Source organism: Talpa occidentalis, unplaced genomic scaffold (genome assembly GCF_014898055.3).
Source record: "Talpa occidentalis isolate TD23 unplaced genomic scaffold, MPIMG_talOcc4v2.1 talOcc4.7, whole genome shotgun sequence".
Taxonomy (NCBI): Eukaryota; Metazoa; Chordata; class Mammalia; order Eulipotyphla; family Talpidae; genus Talpa; species Talpa occidentalis.
Window position 1 is genome coordinate 84,226,470 of NW_023605083.1, and position 16,431 is coordinate 84,242,900.

General features: G+C 36.4%; 1 protein-coding gene across 2 annotated transcripts in view; it reads right to left on the reverse strand.

The window, feature by feature from the left end:
• The window catches only part of SSH2 (slingshot protein phosphatase 2), a 263,078-nt gene that overhangs the window by 59,289 nt on the left and 187,358 nt on the right, over positions 1 to 16,431 (reverse strand). For both annotated transcript variants that reach the window (XM_037493772.2, XM_037493771.2), the window contains 2 exons: positions 11,054 to 11,157; positions 5,439 to 5,503 (listed from right to left, as the gene is read on the reverse strand). In XM_037493772.2, coding sequence (XP_037349669.1) covers positions 5,439 to 5,503; positions 11,054 to 11,157 — 169 coding nt within the window. The remainder of the gene's footprint in view (positions 1 to 5,438; positions 5,504 to 11,053; positions 11,158 to 16,431) is intronic.

Below are 16,431 nucleotides of genomic sequence, written 5' to 3' on the forward strand. Positions count from 1 at the left end.
TATTACTAACTTAACAGTTCCATGAAGTAACAGAGCATGTCAGGCCAAGTTCACTTACAAGAAGCTAACAGAAAGTAATATTTAAATGGCAAAGGTATAGCATAGTGGGTTGGGACTAAGCGAGCATTATATACATTCAGGGAGCTCTGAATTGTAGCAAAATGCACAGGAGGAAGACCTGGAAGCAGCACTGACTGATTCTACAAACACTCCGCAAAATAACTTACCAGAAATCCAGTGCAGGCAAACTCAGATATTAAAGATCTCAGATACTGTATAGCTAGATGTGGGCTTGCTCTGAGCTAACTGTTCAGTTTGCTGAATATGTTAGAGGCTCTTTTATTCTACGTTAAGGTCTTGAGAATATCTGGCGAGGCTTAAATACAAACGGGCACAGGAATAACTGAACTCTATTTCTGACGATTTATCTGCAGCTTCTACACCAAGCAGGGCCAACTGATTGGCAAAGCTAAAGCTGGCAAAAGGAAAAAAATTAACCTCCTTAAATATTACCTGTCATATAAGTTTATAAGGTGGGGCAGTAAATATCTTTGTGATGCCGTGCAAACATCAGTTGCTCATTAGTTCTCTCTTTTTTAAAATTTTATTTTCTTATATCACTGTTCATTTTTGTACAATAACTGGTTTCTCCCTTCACGTATAGTCTCCACAGTTCTCCTACTGCCATATCACCAGTGATCTTTGTGCTCTTCCTTCCTGTGTTTTGAACCCCTTCTTTCCCCTTCCATTGATGTATGTCTTAGATCTATGGTCAGTTTGCAAAATTTTGTCTTCTTCCTGACCTTTTGTTTGGTTTCTCTATATTCTGCATATAAGCATAACCATCCAATATATTTTTTTTTCCTTCTGATTTATTTTTGGCTAGCATAATCCCTTCTGGCTCCATCTATGTTGTTGCAAATGACATGAGTTTGTCTTTTTTGATTGCTGAGTGATATTCCACTGTCTCTTTTTGTAAAGTGAGTTAGTGTGTTTTATAAAGTGAATTATGTGTGTTTACAAATAAATAAGAAGATATCAAACATCTGGCGCTGCCTTGCTTCATTTAAACTTAACAAAAGATATCAAATCTAACTGGAAAAGTCCTAGTCATCTCACATTGATTTAGGATTGAGGCATATCTCAGATTTTTAAGCTCAATTTTAAGCTCTGAGATGGAATAGCACATAGAGGTCTTGGGATTTGATCATGGACCTCTGATAGTACCTACAGTAGTTACTAAATTCTTGCTAAAGAGAGCCTCTCTGGTGGCGCAGCAGGTTGAACTCAGCGCTGTGAAACTGTCCACAGCTTCTGCAGCACAGATTCGATTCCCGGCCGGCCAGGGAGAGACCCACATAGCACAGCAGACCTTTCCTGCCTTGCCCACTGCTCCCCTCAGCAGTGTCTTTGGTGTGTCTGCCTGTTCTGCTCCCCGCTCTGTCTCTGGTGAATTCTCTCACCCTTCCACGCCTCTGCCTTGTACCCCAGTTCTTGTATAAATAAATAAATCTTTAAAAAAATTAAAAAAGTAAAAATTTATTAAAATAAATAAATTCTCACTAAAGAATTGAAAGTGGCTCCTTAATTAGGGGGTAAGCAGCCATGAAATTAATTCCATACCTAACTCTTACTTAGGAGAATGGTATGAATTATTTTTTATAACTTCCATTTAAGCTTGAATATCTAGGTTAAGGGATTAAACACAAATTTAAGAAAAACTTAATGCTTACCCTGGCATGTTCCTCAAACCAATAGAGAGATATATTTAAAAATAGCAATTTGTATATAATACCCTAATGTTAGAACTGGCAGCAACTCCAGAATGCACATGAAATAGGTGCCTGGAATAAGACACTGATTCACATGCATATTATTAACTGAAGTTCTCATGGAGAAGGATACTACTGACGCTTACTGTCCAAAAAAACTCCCGCAAAAGCCAGCATTCTGGATTTCAAAACTTCACAGCAAAGTGTTTCAAGCGTTAGGTTAACTGGATCCAGCAATCCTATATCTAAGATAGTTGTGAGAAGTCATTTCCAGCCTCTGCATTATTCCCGAGATAAGAACCTAACCTGTTTTCAAAGCTCATTTATCAAAGGATGGTGTTAAAACTTCCTTCAGTAACCAGTGTAAATGTTTAGTCTGATTATAAGCAGTTCACAGATGCCATCTGACTTAAGTTTCTCTCTCAGCATCATCTAACTTTGGAAATGTTCCTCTTAAAGCTTACCTTTGCCTTTAATTTCTTTTCATCAAGAGTCTTACATCATGTCTCTGCATGCAATGTTTATTCACACTGAAGCCACATTATAAAGTCCCAATGTCTAGACAAACAACTCACCCCAATCCATGAGAAAGGTTTCAAAGTATGTAAATATTAAATTCTAGCCAAAAGAACAAAGCAAAGTCAATATCTAAAATTAAAATAGACTTCAGATGTGACATTAATAAACTAAAGAACACAGTCTTCAAAAGAAATGGAAATTGAGGGAGTTTGTAATTTTAATTTTATAATCAATCTGTATGAAATTCTTAAATTAAAAAATCTATGGGTTATATTATGGCTAACCATTAAAAATATACTTATCTAATGACATGGAAATATAAAGTGTAAAGAAAGCAGATTATAAAGCAGTATTTATATTTTTATCTCATTTATGTAAAAAAAGTGCTCTGATACATACTGTCATACACACATGCACACACACACAAATAGACTGGAAGAAAACTTATGCTAATTGCTAATAATTTTTTTAGAGTGTAGAATACAAAGTGATTTTTGCTTTCTTATTTATACCTTTTCTATACTGTCTGATTTTATAAAGTATAATATATTTATACTTAAAAATTAAACCCATTTTCATTTTGGAAAAAAGTCATAAAAACAAAAATAAAAACCTAATTTTCTCACATTCTTCTGCAAAGTACTGAAAAAGCAAACAAAAACCTTATCAATACCTGGGCTCTAGTTAAGACCATTACTTCAAAATTAAAATGTTACTTCAAGTATCAGGAAAGTTGAATATTTCCCAGTCTTTTTCTACTAAATGGGTCTTTAATAATGTGCAAGAATACTATAAAATCACTGTCTTCATTTTTCCAGTTACTGTTTTCCTAAATACTAAAATTAATGCTTGAGACTGTATTTGGAACACAGAACTCCCCTGGAGGCAAAGCTGATTTAGTCCTGTTTTCAATGGTAAAACAAAATGTGGGATTTGATGTCTCTGTTGTTGGGTTATTAAAAATATAAAGGCAGGACTTTCAGTTGACTATCAAACTTTTAACCTTATGCATAAGCCTTAGATGGGAGTTGAAGCATTCCAAATTTAACTGAAAACAAAAGCCCTTGCTTTGCATCTACAAATGCTCCTTTCATTTAGAAAAGTGCTAATTTGTCCAAACTCATACAATGTATTCACTCATTTTCTTGAAGATGACTCACTCAATAATCTGAAACACAATGACTATGTGTTTATAACAATTCAAAACAACTGTAAAATGGCTTGTCATTTGAACTGTGAATTAATCCAGAGGCGTGAGTTATATTTTCTGAATTTGTTTTTATAAATATAAAGCAGCTGCAGCCATATTTAGTAGGGAAAAAAATTTAATTGCTAACTCTACCTTCCTCAGTGCTTCCTTAATGGGTTCCCAAGACTCTTGTAGTTAAAATTATTTCAACATTTAGAGGTGCAGTCCAAACTCCAGCAGGTTCTCAATGCAAAAAGATAAAATGAATGATACACCTCAGCTTCAGCTCTCCCAAACGACACAATTTTTGGAAACGATGAACAAATATCTATTAAACATGTAGTATGTGCAACTGACCAACAAAGATTAGTGGCCATCTCAAGATGGTGACAGAGATAACGCTCAAGGTTAAGTCTCAGCACTGTCATGAAGAATTTAAAGCCAGAAAGATTAAATGAATGAAGAATCAGTGAGTACCATAAAGTCAATTTTATATTTTACTCTTCCCAGAAAGAAAGCAGAAATCAACTACTTAAACTTAACATATCTTGGGAACGCATTCCCAAGTTAACATATCTTGGTATAACCCAACGGTTATCACCCTAACCCAGAAGGGCTCATCATTACACACCTGGATTATCGTAGTAACTACCAGCAGGCCCTTCCTGATTTGAGATGGCTGCCTCTCTCCTCTTCTCAATTCTGTGTTAGCTTCTAAGGAATCTTTCTAAATACTACAACTATCCCATATAATCTCTAGCCTCAAGAACCTGTAACTGCTTAAGGAAGAGGTAGAGGGACTACCTCCAGGTATTAATCCAGGAGGTCAAATAGGGAATGTAAATGAGTGAATTAGGCCACATTAATATTGAATGGGTAGAAATGCTTCTCACTTTGCACAAAGAAATGTTTCTTTGTGGAAGTTTCTTATTTTTATTAGAGGTTCTTTTATAACAACATTAACAGTGAAGGAATGATGACAAATGGTGACATTTGGCTTTAGTGTCCAGGAGACATAATAGAATATGTGGGCATTCTGGTAAATTCCGAGCCTGTGCCCCAAATCCAGGCAAGTTTTTCCATGTGAGAATAAGGTCCCAGAGTTGCCATAATTTTTCAATTTTTGAAGACAAGTCCCAAGTCTGGATTTTTTTGTGAAATCACCCAACTTTAAAATTTTGGCTCAGATTTTTAAAAACCCAATGACAATAAAACATATGCCTGGCCTATGTGTATAAATTTTGAGACCTCTAGTTTATAGAATTAAGTCCCTATTTGCTTGCCTTGTTTTCTGGTCTCTTATCTTCCCTATAGTAACAATGTCCCCATATTTAGGCAACATTTTATACTCTTTAATATAAGCTATCCTGTCCATTTCATCTTTTCAAATGTGAATAGTAGAAAGGAGATGAGGAAAAGGGCACAGACAGGCTAAGTAATTTGTTCAAGTTATATGATTAATAAAAATCTTAGCCCAAGTCCCTTGATTCTGAGACCAGCATAAATCCTTGGCCATTTAACTCTCTCTTTTTGTCCCTTCTTATATATGTTATTTTGCTCTAGTCACTTAGAATGGCTGTCTCTTTTCTTTCTGCCAATCTAGATATTGTCCTCTTTCAAGAACCAGCTCAAGTTTCACTGTCTACATAAAACCTTCCTCAACTATGCCAGTTTTCTCTTTTTATTTTTTCTGAATTTTAATTGTTGTTATAGTCTATAACTTATAAACTGGAGCTTACTAACAATCTTGAACCATCAAATTATTTCACACCTCTTTACATAAGTTCAGATACCCAACTACATCCTAAGCTACTTGATGATGGGAATATGTCATTCTTCTTTTCTGTTCCACAGTTCTTCTTTTCTGTTCCACTGTGTTAGAACATAAAAATGACTGCTTAGTGTTTACTACCTTATACAGTCTTTTGAGGAAGAGAGTTAGGACAGCACAAACTTACCAATCTGATGTTGTCTTCTGGGCGGAGTAATATGAACATTGCTTGGAGATGCTGTTGGAGATCACCTGGTGAAATTTATGAAATAAAGGATAATTGTTCTTCATATGATATCAACACAGAGGATTTCCTCTATCCTAATAACTTCTATATAAGAAAGTATTAGTCATGGAAGCATAAGTAGACATAGAAATTCCTGGTGGTACAAGGGGTTAAGTCTCAGCACTGTCAAGTTATCTGCACCCACTGGAGCTCAAGTTCAATTCCCAGCCAGGGAGCTAGCCCACATGGCACAGCAGACCTCTCCTGTCTCACCTGCTGCTCTCCTCAGTAGTATATTTCAGTCAATCTGCCTGTTCTGCTCCCCACTCTGGTGAATTCTCTCACCCTCCCCCCCAACCACTGGCCTACACACCAGTTCTTGTATGCATAAATAAATAAAAATACATCTTGAAAAAAAGAAATAGAGTATCTTAATATGATTATTGATTTCTTTTTAAATGTAACAGAATGACACACTGCATCTCTATATATTCACATTTAGTCTATATCACATTAATATTTTGTTTTGCATTTGTCCTATGGAAGGTGCATTTCTTAGTTTTATACTATGATGGATATTAATGAGAGTAATGGTGAGATCTTCTGGGCAGAGGCATATACTGGCTGTGCTTTTAGAAAGTTCACTGGAAGCATGATGAAGTTAGCAGTGAGGGACTTCTAAAAATAGGGTATGTTCTGCATAGTGTTAGAGTTGTCCCTAACTTTAAAAAAGCAAGCCATTCTGCCATTCTTATTTCTATAATTGTAATCTTCAGCTCCCCTTAACCTAACATTTTTGAGATTCCCCCTAGAATAACGTCAACAGTTTAAAATGATTTCCACATTAGTGGTTAACATTAAAATGAGAGTACTTGTTAAATACAGATCCTAAGAGATAGATATTTTACTGAACACATTATTAGATGTTTTAAAATAGTCAACCATTATTTGAATGCTCACTTTTTCTCATACATTATATAAATTAAATTGAATTTTTTGGTATTAAACTATAGGGCCACTGCAGCACGAGTTCGATTCCCGGCCAGGGAGCAATCCACAAGGTGCAGCAGACCTCTCCTGGCTCGCCCACTGCTCCCTTCAGCAGTGTATTTCGGTCAATCTGCCTGTTCTGTTCCCCACTCTGTCTCTGGTGAATCCTCTCACCCCCAAACCTCTGGCCTGTACCCCAGCTCTTGTATGCATAAAAATAAATCTTTAAAAAAAACTATTACAGATTTCCTCATATTCCTTATTCTGTACTTGGAAATTTTAAAACTTTTGCTCTTAGATAATGTACAGTTATATAAAGTGACTGACAAAGCCACCTAATCATGGATGTCAATGTAACCTGTTCTCACATTGGTCTTAGTATCCATATTACAATTTTTCTCTAAGTAATTTTATAGCAGTTAATTATGAGATGAAATACTGAGAGTTGGAAAGAGGCAGGGAGAGAATAAAGGTATGTTGACAAACAGGTATGTTTGTCTAAAAGGTCAGCAAGTCTGAAAGCCTTTCCTTTCCTTCTTTGTCTTTTTTTCCCCATTTCCCTGCTAGCTTCTGATGAATTCTATTACTGCAGAATCTTTCAACCTTCAAAATTAAAAAGATCCATTCTACTGTATTTCAAACCCACAGGTATAATCTAAGTCTCATGTAGCGGTATGAACTCAATGGTATAAAATCAAGAGAAATAAAAACATTTCTCCACTCAAAAACTTGAACACAAATGTTCAGAGCACTATTCAAGCACTCAAAAAAATTAAAAAAGTAAAACCCAAATGTCTATAAATAAAATGTAGTATATTCATACACTGAAATACATTTGGTTATAAAGGAATATAGTACTGATATATACTGTAGCATGAGCCACCTTTAAAGCAATATGCTAAATGAAAGGAGCCTGTTTCAAAAATTATTTACATGGAACACAAATCTAAAGAGACAGAAATTTGGTTGTTTAAAGCTGGGAGAGAAGGTGAGGTTTATTGGGAGTGATTGCAATGGGTACTGGGGTTTATTTTGGGGGTGATGAAAATGTTCTAAAATTAGATTGTGATGATTGCATGACTTTGTGAATATAGTAAAAAGCGCCAGCATACTTTACATGGGCAGTAGGTGCATTATATTTCAATAAAGTTATTTTTCTAAAAGGAAACAGTGTGGGGAGACAAAGGGTTAGGTCTAGACAATGAAGAGTGGCTAGAGTTACAAGTTACACTTGAATTAAACAGCTGAGGCTTTTAAAAAATAGTTTTCTTCTATTTTATCAGGAGAAATAACCTCAGAAAGAATTTTCAGGATGGAAAACTTCTGGAGAAGAATCACTTCTTCCACAAATGGGCAAACAGTAGCTCTAAGCCCCCACTCTAAGCACTACTGGTCCAAAGATACAACTAATTTCTTAGAAAATCAGACAAAAGTCAGGGAGCCCTTCTCCTTGAGTAATGCTTCTTATGTGAGTTGGGTATGTGGAAGTACAGGTCTTTTTAGTGTTGATAAGTACCGCCATGAACAAATTGAGTATTTCCTACTAGAAAAACTGTTCTAAAACTAACAGAGGCAATAAACAGTACTTAAAGAGTCCTACTCTACATTCCCCATATATTTTATTACTAACACCTAGGTTTCAGATTTGTTTGATTTTAAAGACTTTTTGCTCTTTTCCTCTAAAATGTTGATAGACATTCATAATTTTTTGACTGTAAGAAAGTATTTGGATATTTTAGATTCAGTCCATATAAAAAAATTCTAATTCAAGAAACATGGATAAGAAAGTGCAATTAGACAAGCAGGTCTTTGATCCGTTCTCAATTCTGCCATCGTCTTTATTACTATGAGATCAGCCAAGGCAGTTTCAGCTTATATGAAGCTCTGTGAACTGTGTGAGTGGTGCTCTGAGCTGCATTTATACTCACACTGCCTTACATGTCCAGTCTGTATCACAAATCAAGCCCATTCAGTTTGTATTACACCAGCTTTACTTTTTTGCATGGGGAACAAGGTCAAGTAGAAATGTGGGTGGCAGCTGACTGCTGAAGTATAATAAAAGAAAAAGGCTAAGCAGGGCAGGAAGTTTTAAAAGCCATTGGCCTCACTTACTATTATATGCCACAGAACACTTGGCCTAACATCTTAGTTGGGCAAAGTGGACTTAAACCAACAATTTAATTTTTTCTTTACTGTAAGTGATAAGTATCCAAACAAATACAAAGTTTAGCTGGGTCTACTTCCTCTGTGCATTCAATCTGGGGACAAAGCATCTCCTCCTCCTGCTAGTGGGCATTAAAGAGGAAGACTTTAAATCCAAAGCTAATTTTCAGAAGTATTCCCCCTTACTTGTTTAAAAAATTTTCATGGTTGGAGACTTTTGATAGGAGGATGATACTGCCCAATGAGAAGGATTATAATTCTGAGCTCTATATTTGCAACTAGTTGAAGGTCCAAGCAAAAAGTAGGGCAGGGGCCTCCCTGGTGGCACAAGGGGTTAGGCGTCAGCACAGTGAAGCAATCAGAAGCTACTCAGCATGAGTTCGATCCCTGGCCACGGAGGTGACCCACATGGTGCAGCAGACCTCTCCTGTCTTGCCCGCTGCTCCCCTCAGCAGTGTTCTGTGAGCTGTTCTAGCAAATTAATCAAACTGTTCTGCTCCCCACTCTGCCTCTGGTGAATCCTCTCACTACCCCCATCCCCCATACCTCTGGCCTGTACCCCAGTTCTTGTATACATAAATAAATAAATCTTAAAAAAAAAAAGTAGGGCAGCCACTAAAATAGCTGAGATTATATGAACTGGAGGATAAATTTCAACTTTTGGTTCAATGGCTTTCACCTCTGATTTGTACATTCAAAATTTACAGCTTTCTTTGTTCTCTTCCTAGTAACTGCAATTTCTTCTACTCCTAAAGATAAGATATCATCAAAGTGGTACATTCATGACAAGCAACCACCTCTGTATAGTACTAATCAGGAGCTCTCCAATCATTGTCTTCAAGTTGACTTTCATTCCTCCCCCACCAAATAAACAAAGCTTGCTTTGTAGAAGAAAGGAATTAGGCTGATTATCTCCCCAAACCATGGCTATCCTATACTTAGAGACCTCTTTCCCTCACAGTTTCCATGATTCTGCTATTCTTAACCTCATCAACACAAGTAAGTGCATCTGACTTTAGAGAAATCCAATATTTGGACATATAAAGGCTCATATTATTCTTAGTAGGTGCAATACTGTGATTTATAGTAAGATACATATATTTAGTCTTCCTCCTATTCTTGGCACAAAACCCCTAAATTCCTTGGAATTTCTTAAGTAATCAGAGTGATAAGGGTGTTTTTAGTTATGTTAATAAGGCAACTTTTGGAAAGCACTATGTACAGGTTACCAGAGAACTCAACCCAGTGATTAGAGTTGGAATTTTCAGTTCCACTCCCGCTCAGTCCTGGGGAGGAGTAGGAACGGAGGTTGAACCCATCACCAGTGGTCAATAATTTAATCAAGCATGAATATGTAATGAAATCTTCACAAAAACCAAGAAGGAAGGGGTTCAGAGAGCTTTTGGGTTAGTGGACACATGGAGATTTGGGAAGTGTTGGGAGAGGGCATAGACGTTTAAAGGACCTTCCCAGATATCTTGTCCCATGCATCTCTTCTACCTGGCCATTCCTAAATTATATCTTTTTACAATAAACTGGTAATCGAGTAATTAAAATGTTCCTCTGAGTTCTGTGAGCTGCTCTAGTAAATTAATCAAACTGAAGGAGGAGGTCCTTGGAACCTCCCATCTATAGCAAGTAGGTCAGAAGCAAGGGTGATAATTGGCAACTGGTGTCTGAAAGAGGAGGGAGGGGACAATACTGTAGAGTCCTTAACTAGTGAGATCTCAAACTATCTCCAGGTAGAAATCAGAACTGAGTTGAACTGTAGAACACCCAACTGGTATCCAAGAATTGTTTGGGTGTGTAAAGAAAAAGACCCACAGATTAGCATTGGGTACAGAATATTAGCAGGTTATTTCAAAACTAGACTGTTACACTCATTCCAAGGTGAACATTTATTTGATAACTTTTTATTTCTAGAGAAGGCCTCTGAATTCAGTTTCTGGTGTTTTTTGTGCAACTATAATCAGGCAGATTTGGATATTTACGGACTGTAGATTCAACATGTGATATAATAACTGTTATCACAACAGTGACATGAATTTATTCTATTCATCTTAGTAATATTCCATATCATTTTCTTCAATCTTTGGTTGATTGAAATAATTTGTCCAGGAGCTGAGAAAACATCTGAACATCTTTCAGTTATCAAAACTTTGAGAAATCACATAAAATTTGATGAGCATATTTTTATAACTTATTTTTCAACAAAAATTTACTGAGCATCTACTACATAACATAAGACATTCTGCTAAGTGCTAGAAAAAATGGTCTATGGAAGTGAAAAGTGATTTTAGCACAGTATAATGCTTTCTTTCGCTGTTAGAGAATTGTTGGAGACATGGAGTTAAGGCAGTCTACCTTTTAGAACAAAACAAAAGGCAAAGAAACCAAGAAAGGAATGGTGTGTGGTGGTTTACCTGCATGCTTGTTGCGTCTATGGCTGATTCTTGGAGTGGATGAGCCATTTCCCCGTGGTAGAAAAAGAGCAGCACCTTTGACAGTTAGAAAGCTCTCACTGATGCTAAAAGGAAAAAATAAAATAAAATTATTTACAGAAGGAAATCAAAGAGTAAGACTCACTTTAGGGTTATTCTTTCTTCCTTCTTCCAAAGTTCCAACTTCACAGGATAAAGTAAAAATAAAAGGCTCTGGTTCTTACACCTACTCTAGACAATTTTTTTCTGAAGCAAAACTTACTCTATAAACATTATATGGTATCAGATAAGAGTAGAGGCTCTGGTAACAAAGAAAAAGGGTAATGGCACTAGAACCAGAATGCTAAGGTTTGAATCCTCACTGCTTCTTACCTGAGTGAATTGGTGTGTGTGGTGGGGTTATTTTATTTATTTATGCACACAAGGGCTGGGGTGTAAGCCAGAGGTGCAGGGTGGTGGTGAGAAGATTCACCAGAGAGAGTGGGGAGCAGAACAGGCAGATCTACTGAAATACACTGCTTAGGGGAGCAGTGGGTGAGACAGAAGAGGTCTACTGTGCCATGTAGGTCAGCTCCCTGACTGGTAATCGAACTTGTGCTGCAGTGGCTGCTGATAGCTTCATAGTGCTGAGACTTAATCCCTTTTACCATCAGGGAGGCTCTCTAAATTTCTTTATCTGGGGCCTCCCTGGTGGCCTGGGAATTAAGTCTCAGCGATATAATTGCTACAGACTGAGTTCGTTCCCCATTCAGGGAGCTAACCCACTATGGCACAGTAGATCTCTCCTGTCTCGCCAAATGCTCCCTTTAGCAGTGTATTTCAGTAGATCTGCCTGTTCTGCTCCACACTCTGTCTCTGGTGAATCCTCTTAAAGCCCCATGCACCTCTGGCCTACACCCCAGTTCTACACAAAATAAATATTTTCCTTATTTATAATAGAGGGGTAATAAAATGAGGTGGTTGTGAGGAGTTAATAAGAATGTTATCTTCTCAGAATGGTGTTTGGCATATAGTAAGTCCTTAGTAAATATTAGTTATAATGATTACATGTGTAGTTATCAACAATGGTGTTTCAGTAGTGTTCTAATCAGATGCAAATCTATATTAATACTTAGTTAATAATAAATCCAAAGTATGCAAAAAAGATTTGTGTTTAAAATCCATGCACTCTACATTGAAGTGTTACTCAAAGGTTTTCTTTCATCAGCTTACATTACCATATGCATTGAAAAGAAGTAGTGCACCTGTGTTTTACCCATAGGAGTTTGCCCTCCATGTTAACATCATCCACCATGTGGATGATAGCTCAACAGAAGTGGAGAATTACTGTAAAGGAAAGAGGCTATTCAAATTATAATTATTAAAGGATGCATATCCACAGAAAACAAAATAGATCTGTTATTTTACATCAACAGACTAAGTCAATCTTACCTACAGAATTTGAAAAATTACAAATTTTAACTCATTAATGGCAAAGTTAAGAAACACATAAAAGTGGGTTCCAAGTTTGTTTGTAAATGTTATGCTATTCAGGGTTAGCTAATGTACTGTAAGTAGTGTACTCACTACTAGAAATCTAACTGGCATCTTGAATTTATATTGTCAAAACAGATCTCTTGAGTTCTCCTGCAAATTTGATCCTTAGCCTATTGCACCCAGTTGGTTGGGTCTAATACATTAACAGTCAAACTGTGGTTTCTCTTTTCCCCTCCCCCAAATACGCATTTAATCCATCAGCAAGATCTGTGAATTTTACTCATAAATATAGCTCGAATATGTTCACTTATCTCTATTATCACTCTGACAATGTCCATGGCACCACCATTTTTCACTGAGACCACGACTGAAAAGCCTTTTTAAAGTTTATTACAGAAAATTTCAAGTAGAGGAAATAATATAACGAATCTCCATATTCCCATACTTTCAGCTTTAATTCAGTCTTAGTTCTTCTATAGCCTTACCCCTTGCCCTTGAAGTGAAACAAATTCCAGACATTCTATCAGCAAAAAGTCCTTTAGCTGTCTGCAAACACTTCTGCACTGAGGCCAGAGTGATTTAAGAAATATACTTGATATGCTATAATGTCACTTCCCTGCCTGAAAACCCCCAATAGTAAGTCACTTTATACTTATACAGAAAAGCTAAAGTCTTTAACTTGAACCTCAAGGATCTATCACATCTGATAATAAGCTACATCTCTGATCTTGTACTATCTTCCTTTTTTGTTTACTGTGGTCTAGTTGCACTGTACTTCTTTTTGTTTCTTCTGTATCTTAGATCCCTTTCTCAAGGTCTTTGTGCCTTTTTTTTCCTACCTGGGATGCTTTTCTCCTGACTTGATGCTATTTAAATAACAGCTTAGGTATCCCCTCTTCCTCCATCCTAATCATGTCTTATTGTTCAGTTTTTGCTTTCTTCAGGATATTTATAATACACAAAAATTACACTCATTCACTTTTATACTTGATTGTAATTATTTCCCTATAAGTTCCATATGAGCAAGGACTTAATTTTGCTTTTCACTATATTATCAACACTGAAAATAGTGCCAAGGATATTATTAGGCACGCAACAGATATTTGATGCCTGAGTCAATCCATTCTAGGGGTTCTTCTACAGTTTTGTAGCAGTTCCATCACTGCAGCAGGAATTTAGGACAGGAAAAGAGAAATTCTATAATTTCACATGTAAAAAGCAATAGTTACAGAACTTGGATTAATGTACTGTAAAATACAAATGTTAGAAAAATTGGCAAACAAAATTAAACCATTGAAGTTAAAACACCTCTATAATGTTGCTGGTCTTTGACTCAACTTTATCATTTATCAAGAAACATGAAGCTGATAAACCTTTGAAGTAACTTGCCAAATAGAATGGAAATGTCTTTTAAAAACAATCATAAGAATCCACAGACACCACTTAAAAAATCTGCATGCTGGCCAGGATATTTTGTTTTCATCTTTAAATAAAGTATTGCTTTCCTGTGGTCTGTTGCACAAGTCTTTTCTCTTGTTACAGTCATGGCATGCACGTCACACTGCCCTGGGTCACTCTTGTTTCACTCACATACAGAACAATCTAAGACAAAATGTCTAAGTGACAGGATGAACATGGTACACCACAGACAGGAAATGAAATTCACACTTCCGCCAACACAGCAACTGTCTGCTTTACTAAATGAAAACATTTAAAAAAATAAAAACTAAATATTCTAGCTATCATCAGTCAAAGATATAGCTGGGGGTACTCTGGCTCCTAGAGTGGTTTTTCCATCTACAAAAGGAATATATTTATTAAGAGCTTAAAACAACCTGGCATACTTCAGTTATTCCTTTGTGAGACAGAGGTAGTTTCTGTTTGACCTACACTAGTTTAAGAACTAACTTCCTGGTTTTGGAGTTCTGTAATATTGTTCTTAGATACATTTGTTGCTAATGCTTAAAAGTATAGCTAAAAGTATTCTTTAAAATGTATGTAGTGAAGGGGCCTCCCCGGTGGCACAAGGCGTTAAGTGTCAGCACTATGAAGCTATTTGCAGCCACTGTAGCACAAGTTCAATCCCTGGCCAGGAAGGTGACCCTGTCCTGTCTCGCCTGCTGCTCCCCTCAGCAGTGTATTTCAGTAGATCTGCCTGTTCTGCTCCCCACTCTGTCTCTGGTGAATCCTCTAACCATCTCCACCTCTGGCCTGCACCCTAGCTCTTACATGCATAAATAAATAAATCCTAAAAAAAAAATAAAATGTATGTAGTGTTTTCATAAGGGGAGTTGGGGGAAGAGGTCCCTGGTTATCTCAAAGCTACCAGATTATAAAAGAAGGACGGGGAGTCAGATTCATGTAGGGTATTCAGTTAATGATTATTTGAATCATTTACATAAATCTCAATAAAATTTTATGATGAAACAAAAGGCATAGCAGATCTTGCTGAGCAAGGAGAATGAGTTGCTAGGTGCAGTATTGACTTCCAGAGAGTTATGGCAGTCATACTTTGGAGGGTAATAACCAATATCTTTATTCTGTGCCCCCAGAGTAAGACTCCCCAGATACCACAATAGTGGCACATACTATTGATCACAAAGGGAACCAGGAGTGAAAGTGTGGTTGATTATAAAATTTCCCTATCATCATTGAAAAAAATCAAAGATATATAAATGCTATCAAAGAAGGGATGGCAACACCAAAGCAAGGAAGCTATAAATAAAGAAGTGAAAAATTCACAACCAACAGACTTTAGGTAGATCAAATTGAATTTGAAAATTAAATGCTTTATTTGCATATGAAAACTTTTATGTAAATTTAATATCATGTACTTCAATGTAAGGTTGAAAGTTCAGCATAGCTTGCTGGAAGACCAAGAGATTCATTTATGTATATATCAATCTTTCTGAAACAGATGTCTGAAGATTCAAATGGCATAGAGTTGCACTCTATGAATTTAGAAAAGCAGGTGAAAACCTTCTTGAACTGACAAGTTTTCTAGTGACTGACCCAGAAAGAGGACCTTACAGAGTAAGTTCTATGAAACTACTCAATGTGTGATAACAGATGCCTAAGTTAAACAAAAGCCCAAAAGGACTTAACCCTATACTAATGGGAAAAAAAAAAAAAAAAAAACAAGATAAAGAGAATTCAATCTAAAGATGAATAGTAATTAGCTGCTTGATAAGAAAATGACACTTACGGGATTATCTTTCTAACTAAGTGACAGGCAGTGAAGTTCTCCAGTCTTTATTGTAACACAAGTGAAGAACATCTATTCTTCTTTTGCTCAACAAAGGTAAAGTCATATGTAGTTAATATATGAAGTGAGATAATAACAGCTAAGTTGACTAAGTTAGGCATACTGTACGCTAGGCATTGAGCTAAGCACTTTTCTATTACTTCTTTTAATATTCACAACAATCCTATGAAATAGGAACTTCTTTTAAAATCAATTTATAAGTCTGAGGGGCTTAGAGATTTTCCCAAGATCATACAGTTCTTAATCCTCCACAAAAGGATTTAAACCAAAGTCTGATTTGAAAGTTCATGCTCTCAATCACTATTATGCCATACTAGTTTTATGATATAGCTTATGGCAGATTTCTACTTATGGCAGAAATACAGTGCTTTCCCTACAGAGCTTTTCAACAGAATAGGATTTTAAAGTAGAGAACAGGAATGAGAGAAAAGGACTGAAATTCACCTAGATCTTAATTTGTTTCATCATTTTTTTATTATCAAGGCCATGAACAGAAAGACTGCACTGAACGGAAATGAAGAACATCTGGTTGAGAGAGGAATCCAGTTGGGCTGGGTAGTGAAGGATTGTAACCTCTGTTGGGAATGTCAGTAGCATTTCTGTATTAAAAATGGAGAAA